Source organism: Myzus persicae, unplaced genomic scaffold, assembly GCF_001856785.1.
Source record: "Myzus persicae strain clone G006 unplaced genomic scaffold, MPER_G0061.0, whole genome shotgun sequence".
Classification (NCBI taxonomy): Eukaryota; Metazoa; Arthropoda; class Insecta; order Hemiptera; family Aphididae; genus Myzus; species Myzus persicae.
In genome coordinates this window covers 58,211-77,443 of record NW_019103922.1, presented here as the reverse complement: position 1 = coordinate 77,443, position 19,233 = coordinate 58,211, and the positions used below count along the sequence as shown (strand labels likewise).

Genomic DNA, 19,233 nt, shown 5'->3' with positions numbered 1-19,233 from the left:
TCCTAAAGCAAATTGAAAAGGCGTTAATGTGATCTTAACTTCCGAATTAACTTAATCTAATGTCCATTGTAAATTGTCTATATGTATAAACGGGAGACTACACGTCTACACTGTAACTATATACATATTTTATTTGTATAAAACATATATTCTTATTTAGTAAATGTCTAGACGCAAATCTATTTAGGTATACGTATAAATAGGGGACTGCAGCAGTCACTAAACAAAAAGTGGTATTTATAGAAATGATCGACTTTCGTAACCGTAAGATTTTAGTCAGATGGATTTTAATTTTTCAATTTTTTGTTGCACTTTCTGTTTAGTGATAAAGTATTTTTTGTGACATGTTTCCTCCATATAATAGGTAGAGAATACAAACATTATTAATGAATTATATGTAAAAATGTTTTATACAGCATATTATAACGATGAAGGCTAGGATTTTGATAAGATTTGTATTTGTTTTCATACACTTCTGAATTGAAATAAGTTTCATTTTCGAAGTTTTTGAATCCAAATTTTTTTGTATTAAAAATTGTGTTTTGAGATTTTTACTTGCTTTTACTCTATTTGTATGTACATTTAACCAACTACAACTACCTACCTATGTACAGGCAAATATATATTTGATCTAAACCTATTAAAAAAAAAAAAATATGTACGGAAATAATTGTTTTTCTAGATTAAAGAAGTCCAAAACGATCAGTTCTGTCAGTAAACCTTTTTTAAAATCCTTTAAAATGTTTATTGAGTACCTATATCTTTAATACTAAATTTATGTTAGAATTGATATCAAAATTACTAAAAATAAAAAAATTGGTTAATTTTTTAGTGCATTATTTAGAATTTTGTGGCAAAATGCATTTTTTTTATATTGATTATGATAATTGACCCAGAAAAAGCCAAAGGGGCAACTGCCCCTACTTGCCCCCCTGCGGACGACCTTGCCTATACCCAGCTATAGGACACACGACATACCTACTTACCTTGCACCAAAATAGTAAATATATAACAAGATTTGCAAGTTAGCTATTTTTAACACGTTAAGTTAAGTAAATATAGAAAAATGTGAGATAAGTTAGAAGCTAGAAGTTACTCCTCTTTTTTTAAACTTCTAAATTTGAGAAGTTAAATAAAAATAAAAAGCTTAACTTACCAAATTTAAATGTGATTGTTATTTACAATCTTTATACCACCAAAGTACAATAAGGACACTTTAACCTATTGTAAAAGCATACACTTAAATAAAAATGTATAGAAAAAACAATACCTACTTATGTGCAAGAGTAATAGTCAGAAAAATAACAAAAATGAAGGCCATTATATCGCCCATAATATTCAATGGACTGCAATGATTGAGCACCCTACTGGCCTACTAACAAGTTATCAATTATTTAGGTATAATTATTTAAAAGATCACAGGACCAAAGTCTTTATTTAAGCGTCGAACTGGGTTATCTGGTATTCTGGTAATATTATTGTTGAGAGATTTAAAATTAATGTGTTATTGGTGAGATTGTAATTTTCTATGGAAATGTAGGCATGTTAAGTTGTCATTATATTTTATATGCATATACGTTTCATTATAACGTTGGTTATTTTAATCTAGAAATAGTACGTCGAATACTTCGACATCGACAGTCTTCCATTTAATATTTAAACTATTATAACATTATATTTAAGCACATCATAACATTTTGCAGCATTATAATAATTTATAAATAATGTTTGTGATAATTATATAAATTTGTACAAAACAATTAATGCATATTAAATATATTGTGGCTTATAAAATATCGAGGATAACATTTAAAACTCAACTATAATATTAATTATTACACTGATTAAAGTAATTGGGTACCTAACTGCACATTATTAAGCATAAAAAACATATTTTTCATAGCATTTTATCATAGCATTTTTATAGCATTGCCACAACTAGGGACATTTTTCTGAGGGGCTAGAATTGTACCATCAGCACATGCATTGATAATTTATATTTTAAAGTAAAATATGATAAAAAAACTAATTTCGCATATGAACCTAAGTTAGACGTTGCACTTAAAAAAAAAAATGAAGTTCGTTATGGAACTTAGTTAAAAGTGGGTATCTTATAATTTTAACTTAAAACTTGTTAATGCTCAGCCTTGTAAATGTACAACATATCTACGTCAAAATATATTATGTATGGCGTATTGCGTATGTTCGCATGTATATTATGCATCACGTCAGTGCGTCGCAATTTGAGCGTATCGTTATCGTGCCACTTAATGGTTGTATTATTACTACTATATTTTAATATTATAATATGGGCTATGGGTAATAATAATTATAATATATTGTGTGCTATGCGCCTATGCATTATTATGTATATAATATACAGATTTATCAAGCGATGAATCTTTCGACCACGCCCATCGTTGACAATTTCCCCGACGAACCGTTATCATTTGTAGCTGTTATCACTGAAACGATTATTGGTCGCAAAGTATAACATAAAAACAAAAAACAAATTCCATTCTACCATCATTATTCATTACTCCTTGTGACAATTTCAACGGTACCTACGGCATTTTAATTCGTTGTCGATCGAGTAGAACGCAATACACACGAAACAAAAGTTACACAGTCTAATTGCGGCTATTCGATTGGGAGTGATTAAGTTTCAACCGCCGAGTATTAACTCTTGTTTTATTTTATTTTTTTCGTTTTTGCAACATTTTTGTAGTCATGGATAGCACATCAGAAAGTTCCAGCGGTTTTTCCACAGTGGGCGCCAGCATCACTAATATTCTTATAAACCCTACAAAAAAGTATTACCGGAAAACAGCTCATAGGTATGTTTAATAAATTAGAAAAATTATATGACTGTTACAACTTTGATTTGTGTATTACCTATGTAATAATATTTATGAAAATTATGTTGTTGTTTTGATATATCCTATTTTACCCTCCATTACTGCAGTTTCGTTAAAATAAATAAATGTTTACTGTAGCATTATACATTAGGTAATGCTAAGATACTTTTTAGGTATTTGGTAATAATTAATTAATATTATGTTTTGATTGTCTACATTATATTATGTTAGAAATAATGACTCATACATTTTTAATAAAAATAAAAATAAATGTGTCTATTTAAGGCAAGTATGTACTTTTTATAATTTATTTTAGTAGGTGACTTTCCATAAATTTTATTAAATAGGAACTATTAACTTAATGCATTTTAATTTTAATAACTGTGTATATTCATGGGCATCATATTCAAGGAATATTTGAAGTAGGTCAGTATTTTTAAAACATAAAACATCTTAATGACTATCATGGGAATGAAGTAAATATTGAATAAATACTTTTATAGTTACCTTTACATTTGAAGATATGTATTACTATTCAGATATACATTGTACAGATTTGTAAAATAAATTTAATGTACCTAACATAGTTATAAGGGATTTATTGACAAAAATATTAAACACTGTAAAATAAATAACAACTAATTTGATTTTTCATTAAAATTATCTTATTTGTTTTTTATTAATATGTTATTCATTTTTAATTAATACTATCTGGTGTCAATGAAATATAATTGATTGTTTCAAATATCCTTAGGTTTCACTAAGGGTATAAAAAAAATCAAGCTAACAAGAATTCTGAGACATGAAAAATGAATAACATTTATTTATTAGTTAAACATATAGTAGATTTAAACAGAATTTTTTATTTTAAATTGTCAAGAGATTGACTTGTTAAAATTCTATTGTATTTAAATATAGTAAAATAATATACTTATTGCGTAGTAATAAATTTTTTTTTTTCTTTTAGAAGTATTAGTTTTATTTTTCATAATCCTATCCCTCAATTCTGCTTACTTGAACTTATCATTTAGACATGATTAGAAATATTATATGAATTATTATTTTTATAGTACAATTTAGGTGAAATTTGTAATACTAAAATATGTTTCTAATAAAAATGTATTTATTTAGTAATAGATTTAAATTCCCAAATGAAATGTATTATACTTCGTTATATATTCCTATATGATTGAAAATGTAATATATGTATTTAAAATATAGGCAATCCTAGCCCCTAGGTAAACAATTCTTTAGTTTTTCTTCTATTATTATTTTTCTGTAAAAATGAGCATTTATTCAATTTAAAACAAGTTTTACAATTATAACATTAAGAAATAAAATAAAATATAATGGTAAGTTGACTAATATAAAATTTATAATATTATATAAAGTAACTAAGTTTATTATGATTTACGAATGAATGCAGATATTAATTAATGTCTAGTTTATGGAGCTATTAATAAGTTTAATAACCACAAGTAAAAACTTTTGAATACTTACTAACTATTTATAATAAATATTATAATATTTTAAGGTTTTTTTTATTAAATATGATATAATTCAAAGTACATTAAACTTTGGTTATTAAAGTTTTTTTAAAAATATAATCACCAATATTCTTGTTTTATAAAAGTAATCTGGTCAATTTATAATAAGATTTTTTAACAATATAATAGTATTATAATACAACACAAAGTTAGATACCACTTTCTATTATCAAATTTGTAATTTTTATAAATTTAACTAACTTTTTTTAAACATATAATCTATAAAAAAATAATATTATTCTTAGAATAGAATTCATTATTTACCGATGAAAAGAGATCATTGTGTATGTCTAGAACGGCAATATTTAAAATTCAGTATAAAAAACAACTATCTAGTATTACAAAAACCAAAACCATTATTAAAACTGTATGGTATATACTTCTATATGTACATAAATGGGGTAACTTTGGTACACTTATATTTTTATTCACCTGAGTACCATGACAATTTAATTTATTTTTTATAAAATGGGGTTAGTTTTATACCACATTAAGAAATGTAGGTATCAAAGTTGTTCACAATATTATGTAACTTTGATAGCATTATAAAAAGATTAATATCTCAGAAGATAACATCAGAAATTTCTGAAATTTTTAACCATTATCATTTTTATACCTTGTTATAATGTATTTGTTGTATAGTTTACTATATTATCTAAATGTAATAATTAATTATTATTTTTTATGATTTGAATGTTTTAAATTGGTTTACACTGACTCATAACATTTTAATTTTAAAATTACAATTAAGTGTCTACCTATTAAAGTCAATAATTTTTAATGAATCCGTGTTAAGTTGTAGATAATTAAAATTAATGAAATATTGACAGTGATTTGATAAATTGACAGTTAATGTTATTAAAGTCTAGAGACTAGAGGTAATTGGGTCAAAACATTGGAGTAAATAGTGGTGGCTTGGGGGCTTATTAATTCCTTTCCTAGACAGTTTGCATACACGTGTCTACAATAGTTGACTATATATTTTAGTTTTGCATATGATATAATTTCAAGTTTGCATTATGTTTTCCGTTCGACAACCTTGTAATAAATTGTGGGACATTCAGTGTTAAATCAATTGTTGTACATTTTAATATTTTTAAACATGAAACGTAAATATTTAAGCTTTTGCTGGTACAAGTGTGCAATGTACCTAGGTACTTATATTTTCTTTATGTTATCATGTTCATGGATAGATTATTAATGCTTATAATTAATCAACATGTATTTCAGTTATATTCTCAAGTAGACACTTAAAGATTATATAGTTTGTTATTTCTAGCAATAGGTACATACATTTTTAATTTCATAAATGTAGATTAACTTAAATCTAAAAAAATAATGGGCAAGTGGGTACTTCTCTGCTGTACAATAGGTGTCAAGTAAGTCACTATAATTGATGTGTTAAATTTGAATTAAATGATAATAATATAATATCACTGTTTACAAAAAAAAAAAACTTTTCCTATATAGCCTATATTACCAAGTATATTTTTTGATATGTTAATGCTATTAAAGTGATTTGTTTTACTATTAATAATACAGTATATCTTTTAGGTTTTTTGGTTACTGTTTTAATTACTTAATATGAGAAACCTTGTTTTTTTTATCCTTAGACATAAAAATTAAATATTTTATAATTATTTTAATATAAAATAATTTGCAAATTGTATTGATTTGGTCAAACATAGTCAACATTTTAACTTCAGATTCTCATATAAAATTACTGTGAATTTACACTCAATTTTTTTTTAAAGTTATACTAATACTCACAACTTATGAGGAATCTTGTATTAAATTTTCAAGTTTTTTTGATGAAATAATTATTTTTTTATCGACAATACCTAATGAAAAAAAGGTACTTGTGCAATGTGCTACCTACCTTGACTTCGTTGGTGTAGTAAGCTACCTACCAAATAAACTTTTCGAGTATATACCTATTTTACCTACTGATTATTGATTAATATATATTTATTACAACTGATTAATTAAAATTTAATCAAAGTATAACTTACTGAGTGTTTTGCTGATGCGTGATGATTATTGTTGTCAAGTATTTTATAATATTGTTATACGTCATTATATATTATTTTTACATCATCCCAGAAAACGTCTAATAAGTTGTGTGTGTATTAATAGACCTTCACCTTTCTTCTTTTAATTGTTGATCCAACAAATCTTTTGCTCCTTGTATTGAAATTCCGTATTTAGTTTTGACATGTCTCCATATACACTAGATTTTTTGTGTTTGTGTGCCTACCTTAGGATCAACAAAAAACTTGGAATGATTGACGGTTAAAAGTTGATAACCTATGTATTTTAATGTATTATAAAAGCCATTTATCTGAATAAATAATTGTTTCTAGTTCTATTTAATTTTGTATTATTGGTAGTAAGTTGTCATATCTCCTTTTTGTACTTAAAAAAATCGTTGTTCTAGAACCCCATCAACATTTTTACAACACATACCAAAGAATCCGTGCCCTTGAATGCGAGTAGGTACTGTAATTTTTTTGAGTTGAATAAACATTGATGTTGTCAGTATCACTTGATATATTGTCATCTACATTTTGAATTATATCTCCATTCTTTGATTGTTTTCTATTATATTTACGCTTGATAACAAGCTATACAAGAACCAAAAAAAAAAAGATAAAATTCGAAAAATTTCTCATGCCTATAAATTGCTCAAAAAGATTTGATAGGGTATAGAAGATGGTAATATTAATATTGGGTGAAAATTGCATGTATCCATGGGGTATATACCAAAAATATTACTCAGAATATAAATTCAATTTTAAATTCAGTAACAATAGAATATTTGTAATTATTAAAAATTTAATTAAGTATATTAGATGCATAATACGAGACTGGCATAACGCCCAATCTTGTAGATTTATGTTTTAACCTTCAAAAATTATCTATTTTAAAAGTTTTTAAAAAAATTGTTTTTACTGTTGAAAATTAAATACATTTATACTGTCAATAGAGTAATTTTTTGACCCATTGCTTATAAAATCAATTAATTTTAATATTTTTCAAAATCCTTATTATATTTTTAGTAAGTAGTAATAACTTAAATTATGTTCTATTTTGTGTAGGTAGGTATTTTTATATTTTATTACTTTAAAGTAGATATTTTAGAATTAAATATACCTATTGTATTAATTAACACTAAATAATTGATCATTTAGTTTTATGACGTACAACTCTATTATTTGTAACTGAATATCTTAAATCTTTGTTATATTTATTTACATAATTATTTGTTTCTATATAAAGTTATTAAGGCCCCTCTAAATATTATAAAACTAATATAATTCTTTATTCTTAACACAGTATGTAGAATATTGCATGACTGTTTAAAATTTGCTATTCAAAATGTATGCCCAATACTTATCATTGTAAATATTGTTTACTATCCTAATAAATTGTATTTGTGTTGTCTGATAATTGTTTCAAATAAATAATATATTAAAAGATTTAAATTTAAATATGAGTTATATGACACATTAATTGTATTTGTTTTCTATTTTTAATTTATTTTTTAACTCAATATGACCTATAATATCTCACAATAATTGGTATGTACATAGGTACTAAAGTTTAAACTTGATTTAAAGTGTGTTGAATCAGACAAAAGAAGGAATGTATGGTGCAATTTAAATGTAAATAGTGTTATGTTATTAACAAATAATTTGGTGTGACACTCAGTTATTGATTTTTATTCTTTAGAAGGAAAGAGGTTATTTATTTTATCATTGATGTGGGCTTTTGATATACATTGAAAACATTTTTGAAAATATCTATAATATGAATACAACAATAAATTATCTGTAATACTTATTATAGACCAACAATGTAACACGTACTCTTTTGAGAGATAATTTTGAAACTATCTAATAATAATTTAAAAATAATTTAAATTTTTTTCAGACAAAAAAATATTAATAATGTACTGTTCTTTTACTTTAGTTCAGAATTTGAATGCAATATTTACATTTTCAAGCTTTTAAAATTGGCTACTTTCATTAAAAGTTATCAAAATGTGTTAGTATTTGTATTTTTCATAAGTGCTCAGCTTAATTATGAGATGAATGCCCTTTCATCAAAATTTCATAAATTCACTTCATTTAGGGAAATTGTATAGAATATATCATACTGTATACCATACCAATGAGCGCTACTCTTTTTCATACTTGATATTAATAATAATTAATAATTAATACAATTGCAATGGCAATAAAGAGTAAAGATTAATCAAAAATATGATGTGAATTTATATAATGCCATGTATGGTATAATAATATTTATGTAATTATCATATTTAAACAAATGAAGCTCTCAATTACTTAAATAGTCTTTAAAGGTTGATAGTACAAAAAACATGTTATTAAATCAATCGAATGTTATAATATTTATATATACAATATATTATAGTTGGGTATACATCATATCTATAATGTTATTAGCCACTGTGTAGTGTGTAATGCATGTATTTATTATTCAAACAACTAACTGTAAACACCACTGTAATACATAGTTGCAATTTAAAATAAATTATTTATGTATTGATATTTTTGGGATATGCAATTATGAATACCTAATAGCAAAAACAGAAATGCCTTAATTTCTAGGATGGGAAATGTTTTGATTAAAAATGTTATTTTACTGTATCGTTTCCAAATAACGTTTTTTGTTAATTTTTTTTTTGCTTTTGTTTTTAACTCAAAGGTTAAAATAAACTATCCTTAATATTTAAATTTAAATTATAATACTTAATTATTATTTATATGAAAATTAAAAATCATACCTAATGCCATTACATTTTAAAAGTGCAATAGTAGGTACTTAATGTAAAGCACTAGTTCTAGAGTAAAAAATAAAAATGATCCTGATCTCAGATGATTAACATACAATTCAATAAAATACTTATGTATTGCAAGAATAATTTTTAACTTTATAATTATGAATACTATAATAGTAATATACTATAATTGTGGTATAGTTTACTTTTGTTTATGATTTTTTTTTTTTTGAAAACGTTTTCAGCCCTGCTAAATGTTCAATAAAACATATACATATACGATATAGGTACTTACTATTAATATCTTATAAAATTTCAGTTAAACAATATTATTGTTAATTCAACTTTAAAAGTTTGTGTGGAGTATGATGTTGAAAGTCCACTGTATGTATTAATTATATGAGATTATTAATGTCTGTTGAAACATAATTTTCTTATTTTTAAAACCTTGGAAAACGAATAAATTTTATGTAATGTACAACATATGTATATTATTTATGTTTGAAAATTATTTTGCATACATTCATGATAAAAATTCATAAATAAAACAAATTTTAAGTTCAATTAAATCTTAATTTATTTGTATTACTTTCACTATAAAATAAATTACAAGTACATACATAACTTGCGTCTTGCCGCACGTTAATTTTGCAACTTGATAAACTAGTTGTTACCTACAGGTTTGTTTTTAGATTTTCACAATTCCAAATAAATTATTTATTCAGTCGTAAGATTATTTTTGCGTGGTTTTTATAAATAATTATATAAACAGGGTACTTAACTCCCATACATTTTGACATACGACGGACTTAATGTATTGTTTTATACTTTTGTGGGATTAAAATATTGAATATGCATGGTGTACCTACCTCACATTATAATGAAATACGTAAACCTTGAGTACATTTTAGAAATGAACACTAAAGAAATATTATGTTTAATTTTGATTTGGTTTCGATATCCAATTAAAATGCAATAAAATAATATAAATTATTAACTTACTTATTATTTTATTATTATCTATTGAAAAACAAGATCCATAATTATTTTAGCTATTATCATACCATTTGATCGAGTACAAAGTTGTATATTTTGACAATACATATTTAATTGTTTTTGAACTAGTTGGCTGTTATATTATGCACGAGTCGTAATAAATTAATAATTGTACTATGTTCTACGATCATATGTATTATTGAAGAAAAATAAAAACTTATAGCTTAATCGTTTTGTTTATGCTATAGTTTTACTACATAAAATATGATATCACAATAAATATGTTATATTTTTCGTACATCGCATATAGTGTTACAATGTTACTGAATACTGAATGATTTTATAAAAGTTTTCGTTGCCGTATGGAAAAAAAGTAGGTAATGATGGACCGCATTTGGTAATCATTCCCCATTCCTCTCATACTATGGTCGGTTTAATTCTTTAAATCGCCAATTATCTCCGAGAATATGATAATTCACGTGATTATTATTCGTACGGCGCTACTGATTGAGGGAAACGAAAATAAGAAGAAGGAGGTGGAGGAAGGAGTACGAGGCGCTAAGGAGGAGAAAAAACCTATTTTTTCCATCTATCCGTTTGTGATCCGTCTATCTGTGCACGCGGTTCAGAGTTCACCCGCTATACTACCATCACTACCGCTGTTACTCGAGAAGCCAGACTAGTGATTATAATATGTATATATTTAATCAACTACTCTAGGCTATAATTGTTGTACCAAATAATAATTGTGGGCGGCCGTTATTTGCTACGTTCATCATTGAATTCGGGCCTCTGTTTCGGTTTATCAGTACGTCATAATATCGTGTCACTTTTAATTCGCACGTTAACGCACTTATACAATGTTGAGAATTCATAAACGTAAACAAATGGTGTGGACAAAACCGGTCGTCATTTCAAAACCATTCACTAACCTACCATTAATCAGTGTTATTGCTAGACGTGTTAATTTACACTTTGTACTACCTATTGCAGTATTATAGCGTGCGCGTTTTCGTATTGGCGGTAGGTACATTCAGAGTTTCATTTGTCTTAGTGTCGATCACTGTCTTTGTAAAAATACGTATAAAATATGATATCCAGTAAATGCAATAGGTATTGATAGTTTAATAATTTGTGTATAACTTAGGTATTAAAAAAAAATTTTAATTTAAAATAAATTTTTTTTTATTTGTATAATATTATTATTTTGTCGACGAACGCTGAAGGATAAAAATCCTGTACAAGTTCTTGTAACGTTATATTTTTTATCATTTTTATAATACCACCGCGGCAAGTCACGTTTTTTAAAATTTTTTGATTGCACTTTTCACTGCACGACGATGCCTCTGAAATCCACACTCGCGAGGGAGGAGGAACTCGCTTTTCCGGTGGTGATACCAAACCTGGCTAGGTGTCATTTGTCCGATTGCGAACTGATGTGTTTTTTTAATACAGAAAAACACAGAAGTAACGCGAGGGAAAACTCTCACAGGTAAATAAAAAAAAATATATTTTTGCTCTGATTGTGCAAAATTATAATATAGTATGTCGTAATAATAAACATTATTATAATTAGTATACAGTATGATTATAATGTGTATAACTGAGCGATTAACATTATCCAAAAACGTACTTATAATTATGAACTTGTAGGTGTATAACTTATTGCTTAAATTAACTGTTGTTTAATTTTCTTGTTAGTTGTTTCCTTTATTTTGTGTATCTTAATATTTAACATTGTTACATAGTTTTTCAAAATTTAAAGCAAATTATTTACGTCCTGCCGTCCTGGTAAATTATACGTGTATACGATTTAGTAACACTGTGTTATACTTATGAATACAATATACCCTTCATTTTGTGTATAATTACGATCCATAATTTAAAATATTATTATTTTAGGTCAGGATTGTTTATTTTGAAATTGAACGTTCCCGATTCACGGGTAGTTCAGTATATTATTATTGTTGGTTTTATAATAATATGAAAGTTCGTGAGTTGTGATTTTTGTGTTTATTATTCTTGTCAATCATTTAATGTTTAAATATTTATAGACCGTCGGACTATTAGTGAATTAAATTATTTAAAGCGAGAAAAGGTCATAAATTGTTATTCTGTGTCCGAAGTGGTCGTTTCATGTGACGTTTTTTTAAAATTAGTGTTAGTATTGTTTTTAATTTACGCATCTGTTAGTTCATAACTTTATTAGTTTTTTTTTAAATGTATATTATAACAATCTGCACAATTACGTGGAATTAAATGCAAACCTTTGTTAGAGACTGACCTAAAGGGTACCGATTGATTAGATAACCTGAACTACGTGATTTGAGTGGTATTGCTTGTAATTTGCTTAAAAGGTTTTCAGATCAATATAATACCCTAATTTTGTCTCCCCAAATTAACATTGGAAATAGTTTCGATTTATGTAAAAAAATCAACTATCTTGAATGTAATAATTGTATTTTTCCCCGATAAATATTTTTATAGACCCCGATTCTAGATATATTTTAATATTTTATACAACTATTGATATAACTTATGATCATAATCTTTTCATTGATCCTAATAATTATAGTAATTATTGATTGTTCAACACAATGTCTTATTAGTATCTTATCAATGTATAATTTAAACAATACTTATACTTAATTTTAATTCACCCTTTAACACAAAATAAATGTTAATTAAATAACGCTTTCAACTTTACAAGGAGCATAATGAAAGTATATAGTAAAAGATGCTGAGTATAAAAGATTATTTTAAATACTCGTACTTGCAATGTTAATTTTTTACTGCCTACCTATAATATTCAAAATGAGCTTTATTAATTTGAATACAATTTGACTAATATATACTAATTTAAATTGTGTAGTACCTATACTTATTGATTAATTATGATTTGTCTTTTTATGTTATCTTAATAGTCTGGTAATGTTTTAATTGAGATATGTATATGTGAATGGTCGATAAATTTATCTTTCTTGGAATTTATAAATGGAATAATAATTTTGATAAGTATATAATTTTGATAGTACCAACGATAACTATCTTATATCTAAATGTAAATTGTAATTTAATTAGTATACGTATATTTAATATTAATTTAAAGTTGTGTAACAAATATTCAAAACCTTCAAACTTAACGATATAAATATATAATTGAATCATTCGTTCAAAATTTCAATTGGATGTGTTTAATGTTAATAAAAAAAAAAACAATTTAAATTACTCTTTCAATAACTAAAAACGGTAGGTAGCTTAATGTTTTTTAAACTTATTATTTATTGAATCTATACCTTTTTAAAAACGGTATACCTTACAGAAATGCAACTAACAAGTCGAGCAAGCATTAACTGCAAAATCTCCAATATTTCATTAAGAAATTGTATTCCTGTTAATTAATTAAACTTATATTTCCAGTATGTGTTTATGATTACAGGTTTATATTGTAGGATTTAAATTTGACTGAATCTGAGCCTATTTAAAACACGTATATCACGCTCTAAAATATGATTGTGAACAAATATAACCAATGATAGATAATATTCTACCTCCGAGGTTGATAGTAAATTTCTCAATTCATTTTGATATTATATTTTCCCAGTATAATACACTGATTGTTATGTGTGAATGATAATTTGTTTGACATGTCTGTGTCTAGAAACGTTTTTCTTAGTAAAATTTTTTTGATAAATCAGTTTTAAACGGTTGCAACTGTTAATATTCATCATTTCATTTTCAATCCGCTCAAATATTAATGTTAATAAAGATAGTACCGAGGTATGCCGAATCTAATTGTATTTACTTCAATTGATATTTTAATCTGTTATCATAGGTTATAGGTAATAGGTACCTAAATAGTTTGATTTTTAATTTAGTTATTTATTACGTTCAGAATGTATACCCATTTGATAAATATATGAAGACTTACATTTCGATGTGAAATGAATACATTATAAATAGAATCAAAGTTATTTTTGAGTGTCTGTTAGCGGTAATGTATGTAATACGTTATTTTATTAAATAACTAGTTATTCTATAGAATTACGGAATTTCATACATTAACGCTAACATATAAATATAGGTTGGTAGGTAGGTAAGCGTGTATTTTTAGTATATGAATAATTAAACCTGTCTATAGTTGTTAAATAATTTCTTTAAAATGTTAATTACATATTATTATTATCTAAACATACATTGACACGAATAGTTCAGACTCAAAGTTTAAGCAAAACATATTGATCAAACTGTAGTTTAATTCAAAATTAAAATTTTTGGAGTAAATAGACACTTCCAATAGTAGGCTTAAAGATGAAATTTCGGGGAAGTCGCTCTTTCGCATTATATGTTTCGAGAGTACCTCATATATATATCATTTACCTAGTACCTTTACATGGTGATGCACTAACGACTTAAAAACTACGAATACTTTTGCAATGATAGGTTGTTTGAGTTACCTATTTTATTTTACAGTAAAAATATTACTTTTTGTGGATTTAAAACTGTTTGGACTTTTAACGTCACCACGTAATCGTATATAGTAATTGAGTAAAGGTCATTCTAATGGGTGTGTCAAATTTGAATTCATTGATCAAATTATTGCATCAATTTAAGAGTTTGACTATAAACGGGTTTCTATTTCTAAAGATATTTTAAAACATAGATATTTAAATAGTTATTAGATGTGTTTTCGATATTTTTATATTGTTATAACAAATAATCAACTTATGAGTTATGAGAAACCTTGAGTTAAATTTTAAGCTATTTTGAGCTGAAAAAATGTTTATCAACATTTGTAGAAAAAAAGTTAACCATTTAAAATAGCAATAAAAGCTCAAAAAATCCAAAATGTTTTATCATGTTCAGAAAATATTAATATAAATTAATTATAAATGAATAGACTTTTAATTTTTGAAGTACAGAAAAATAACAAATTCGATTTTATCGAAAACTGCAGTATTGCTATTGGCGGTTTTTTCCTAAATGTTACTATACGTAAATACTCATGTTTTTTCAGAATATTTTTTAGTTATTCCTACTATTTTAAAAATTAGGTACTGTGAGTTTTTACTTTTGACTTCAAAGTCAAAAATTCCCTGATCCCTATATCAAATTTATAAGCAGAAAGCAAAAACCTAGACCAATATTGAAAATGTTTCCTATAAAAAGTATCTTCTGACATTCAAAAAAACACATTGGTATTTGTGGTCTTTATAACCACATTTATAGCCTTGCTCAGAATCTAAGGTATTCACTCTCTAGAACCTGATCATTTATCACAAGTTAAATAACTATTCTGATAAATATATAAAATTTATAATACTTGTATCAGTAAAGTATAAAATTAAAATATACCTTTACGTTTAACTCGATCCATAAGACAATATAGGCCATGCATTTTTCTTTAGAATTTTTCAGTTATTAGTAAACAGTTTTCGATATTTTTGATTTTGTAGAAAATATTCATCATATATGTATTAATTAATATATACGTGAGAGTGTGAGTGTGTGACGTGTTTTTCGAAATACTTATTGGGTTTCTAGATTTTAAAATAACACAAAGTTTATACAAATTAACTTCCGTTTCAACTATTTCTTTTTTCACCATCAATATTTTTATCTTGTCATCGATGGAATTTAAACATAATTTTTTACTGTTCTTAAAATTTAGGTTTTTGGGATATAACAATTTATCTACGCGTTTTAGTAGATATACGCCTAAATAACGAAAAATAGGTTCTTATAATAATTTTAATATGGTTTTTAACAAATTTTTTATTTCAATAAGGTAGTTTAGGCAGTATAGGCATCCAACAATTTCAGATTTATTATTTTTTTTTAAGGCTGAGTAATATCTAGTTTCATATGTGTCCTAAAATGTATGTATTGCCACGTATAGAAATAGCACTTTCGTCATTATGAAAATATAAAAGCAAAAACGACCATTTTAAAATTATTAGATTGACAAAGAAAAAAATACTGTTTCATGAAAGTTATGTGACGCCAAATATACATACTTATAGAATCGTGTACTTGTTCTCGGCGTATACTAAGGTAGGTTATAGTGTTATACTTCAGTATACTCTTAAAGTCGTATGTAGTTTCCTGGTATTATATACATAAACAACGACGTTGGTACTAAAAATACTGTCAGTATTATTATGTATTAGATTGTTTGCGTTTGTTATATAACTTCTTCTGAATACATACATAAGGCCATATATGTATTCAGTCAGTTACAATTGTCAAGTTCATGTTCGAGGTTTTTTTTTACGTTGACATTATCCGTACATATAAGGTATACATAGGAGGGTATTATTATCTATAATATTTATATAGCCATTGTTATGGTTTGCCAAATTTTCAAATTTTGTATTATTTTATTTTGGTAATAAATAAATGCATAATTTTTTCTCGGTGATGATTATAATATATATAATATTTTAAAATGTCTGATGTATTTCAAGAGATTTCGTTTAGGTATCATCATTTATCGGTATTGACATTTCTTTCTATGACCAATTTTCTATTAATATGTATGGAGTGATAAACTATTAAATGAGTTTTGCTGATCTTTGGTCAATTTATTCCCTTAATAATCAGATTTAATTATATTTGTTCTGTGATTATAACTCGATTAAGCTACATTTATTGCAATAGGTGACTAATATGCTCTAAATAATAATATTATAATAAGAATAATATTTTAACATTCTATAATACTGTAAATTAAAGTGGACCCTTATTATATTTATATGTAATTGGTCATTAGCATAACTCATAATAAAAGTTAAATTGTAGGTATAATTATTTGGCGTACCTACCAAAAAACAGTCGCGTTCTTGTGTGAAGACAATTCTGAAATAAATTAAAAATATATTTGTATAGGTGTACAATGTACATAATATCATGAAACAATCATTTGATGGTGGGGGAGAGTAAATATTTTGTATGACGATTGACGGACTACAGTCCGTCTACGTTGGCTATAAATAAATCTTTATTTCGTTCTCATTCCAACGTCAAAAAATAAATAAATTTGTAGTATCTTCAAAATCACGCCCATTGTTGTACAATTTTGTCCTTACTTTCAATAACTGATAACTGATCTACATCCGATCATTGAATCGTATTTTTTCTTGGCTTATCGTGACATACGACCGGGCGCCGGTCACCCACAGATACTCATATTGGGATACAGATTATTAGGACATACTCACAGATACTCATATTGGGGCACAGATTATTAGGACGTACCCACAACTAAGAGTGCCAGACCCCGCGAACGTGGGAAACCTATAATATGTATTATCATATAGGCGGTCGAAGTCAGTTCAAGGTGAATAGACTTAAAAACTGTAAATCGTGTAAACGAATTTTGATACACACCATTTGGACGATTTTTTTAAGAGTTGTGTATTTTTATTGTTTAGGTGACCATATCTTCCTTCCTATAGTCAAACAGACTAAGAGCTGGCGGTATTGATATATTTTTAAAAATAGTTGTCGATGACGAGTTTTATAAACATTTTCATATAAGAAAAAAATTGAAAAAAACAACTGCAGTTGCATTATAATTTAATACATATTTGAAATTAAGATTTTATTGTACTTTAAATTATATTATATATAAATGAAGTACACTAGTACGGATGGAATCAGTTTGGTATCTGCTGTGTACTTTTTTCTTGGAACAAAACTTGTACTTAAAAAGTTCATTAGAACGGAACTAGCATAATATACGATCCTCACCCCCCCCCCCACAATAGGTTAACATTTACTAAAAATGCTCCCTTTTTATCCTTGCATAATGCATTTTTTAAGTTCAAATTTGTATGTAAGCAGTGTACATAAGGAATATATTTCCAGGTATTTCATAACATTTATGTAGTAGAATGTGGTGGTACAAACATATTTTTTTTAAACTTGAATTACTCTTTTTATGCTATGAATTATTAAGCATATAATTTTTTTTTAAATGTGGATGCATCGAAATTCTACAATAAGTAGCATCTGAGTTGTTTAACTTTGTTCTCTAAAGATAATTAACCTTATACCTACTAATAATCTTACATCAAATTTAACATTTATAGAAAAAAACTAAATAAAATTGAAAGTATCTATAAATAGCTCAAAGGGAGTCAAAATATTTGTAACATTTTATTATGTTTAAAAAATGATACAATAAACATATGGTGAAAATTTCAAGTATTTACGTTCTCATTCGTTTTTTAATTACATCAAAATCAGAAGATCGTTCTATGAGAATTCGTTAATTTACGGGTGAATTTCCAAAATCCAATGTCGCAAAAAATAAATTTGATTTTCCACTACTTTTTTTTTTGGTAAAGACAGGAAAACTTATGGGAAATCTTGTATTGAATTTTCAAATCTTAGATATAGATAGAAAATAATTTTTGAATTTCTTACTCCGAATAATTTTTTGAATTTTCGTGGTTTTGACGAGTTTTGTCAAAATTCTTACTTCAAACTCTTATAAAAAAATATTATGGCTTTACCCTCAACTTTTTTCTAAATGTACACAAATTTTTTGAAGAATTTTTATCGAAAATAATTTTAAAAAAACTAATAAAAGTCGAAATTTTCTCATGCTCATAAATAGCTCAAAAAGAGTCAACATTCTTTAACATTTTATGGCAAATACAAAATTCTAATATAAACATTCGGTGAAAATGTCATGTATTTTTTCATCCTTTTTGTTTTTCTCGACGTTTAGGAAAACTATTGGGAATTTTTTACTTTTGACCTCCCTAAGTACCAACTATAAATTCACTTTTCTACCGGAAAAAATGTTTGAGTAGAAAATCGAAGCATTTTTACCATACCAAAGGTGATGACGGACACACACACAAAAAACACATCATTGTAAAATCAAAACATAAATTGCCCCTCTCAAAATCTAAAATAATGTGTTTATTAATTTGCAGTTAAAAAGGTTATAAAAAAGAAGTTTATATCGAGACATCGGGACAATTTTTAAACGGCATACAACCGAAATTATTTGAAA

At 25.8% G+C, this 19,233-nt stretch overlaps 1 protein-coding gene across 3 annotated transcripts in view; it reads left to right on the top strand.

The window, feature by feature from the left end:
• The first annotated feature begins 2,478 nt into the window (after positions 1–2,478).
• LOC111036384 (cytosolic purine 5'-nucleotidase) overlaps positions 2,479–19,233 on the top strand; it is a 39,337-nt gene continuing 22,582 nt past the window's right edge. The window contains exon 1 of one of the 3 annotated variants that reach the window (XM_022318399.1): positions 2,479–2,837. In XM_022318399.1, coding sequence (XP_022174091.1) covers positions 2,731–2,837 — 107 coding nt within the window. In that variant the 5' untranslated portion in view covers positions 2,479–2,730. Of the gene's footprint in view, positions 2,838–10,854; positions 11,698–19,233 lie in introns of those variants that run through there. The other 2 variants (XM_022318398.1, XM_022318400.1) reach the window with 2 other exon arrangements.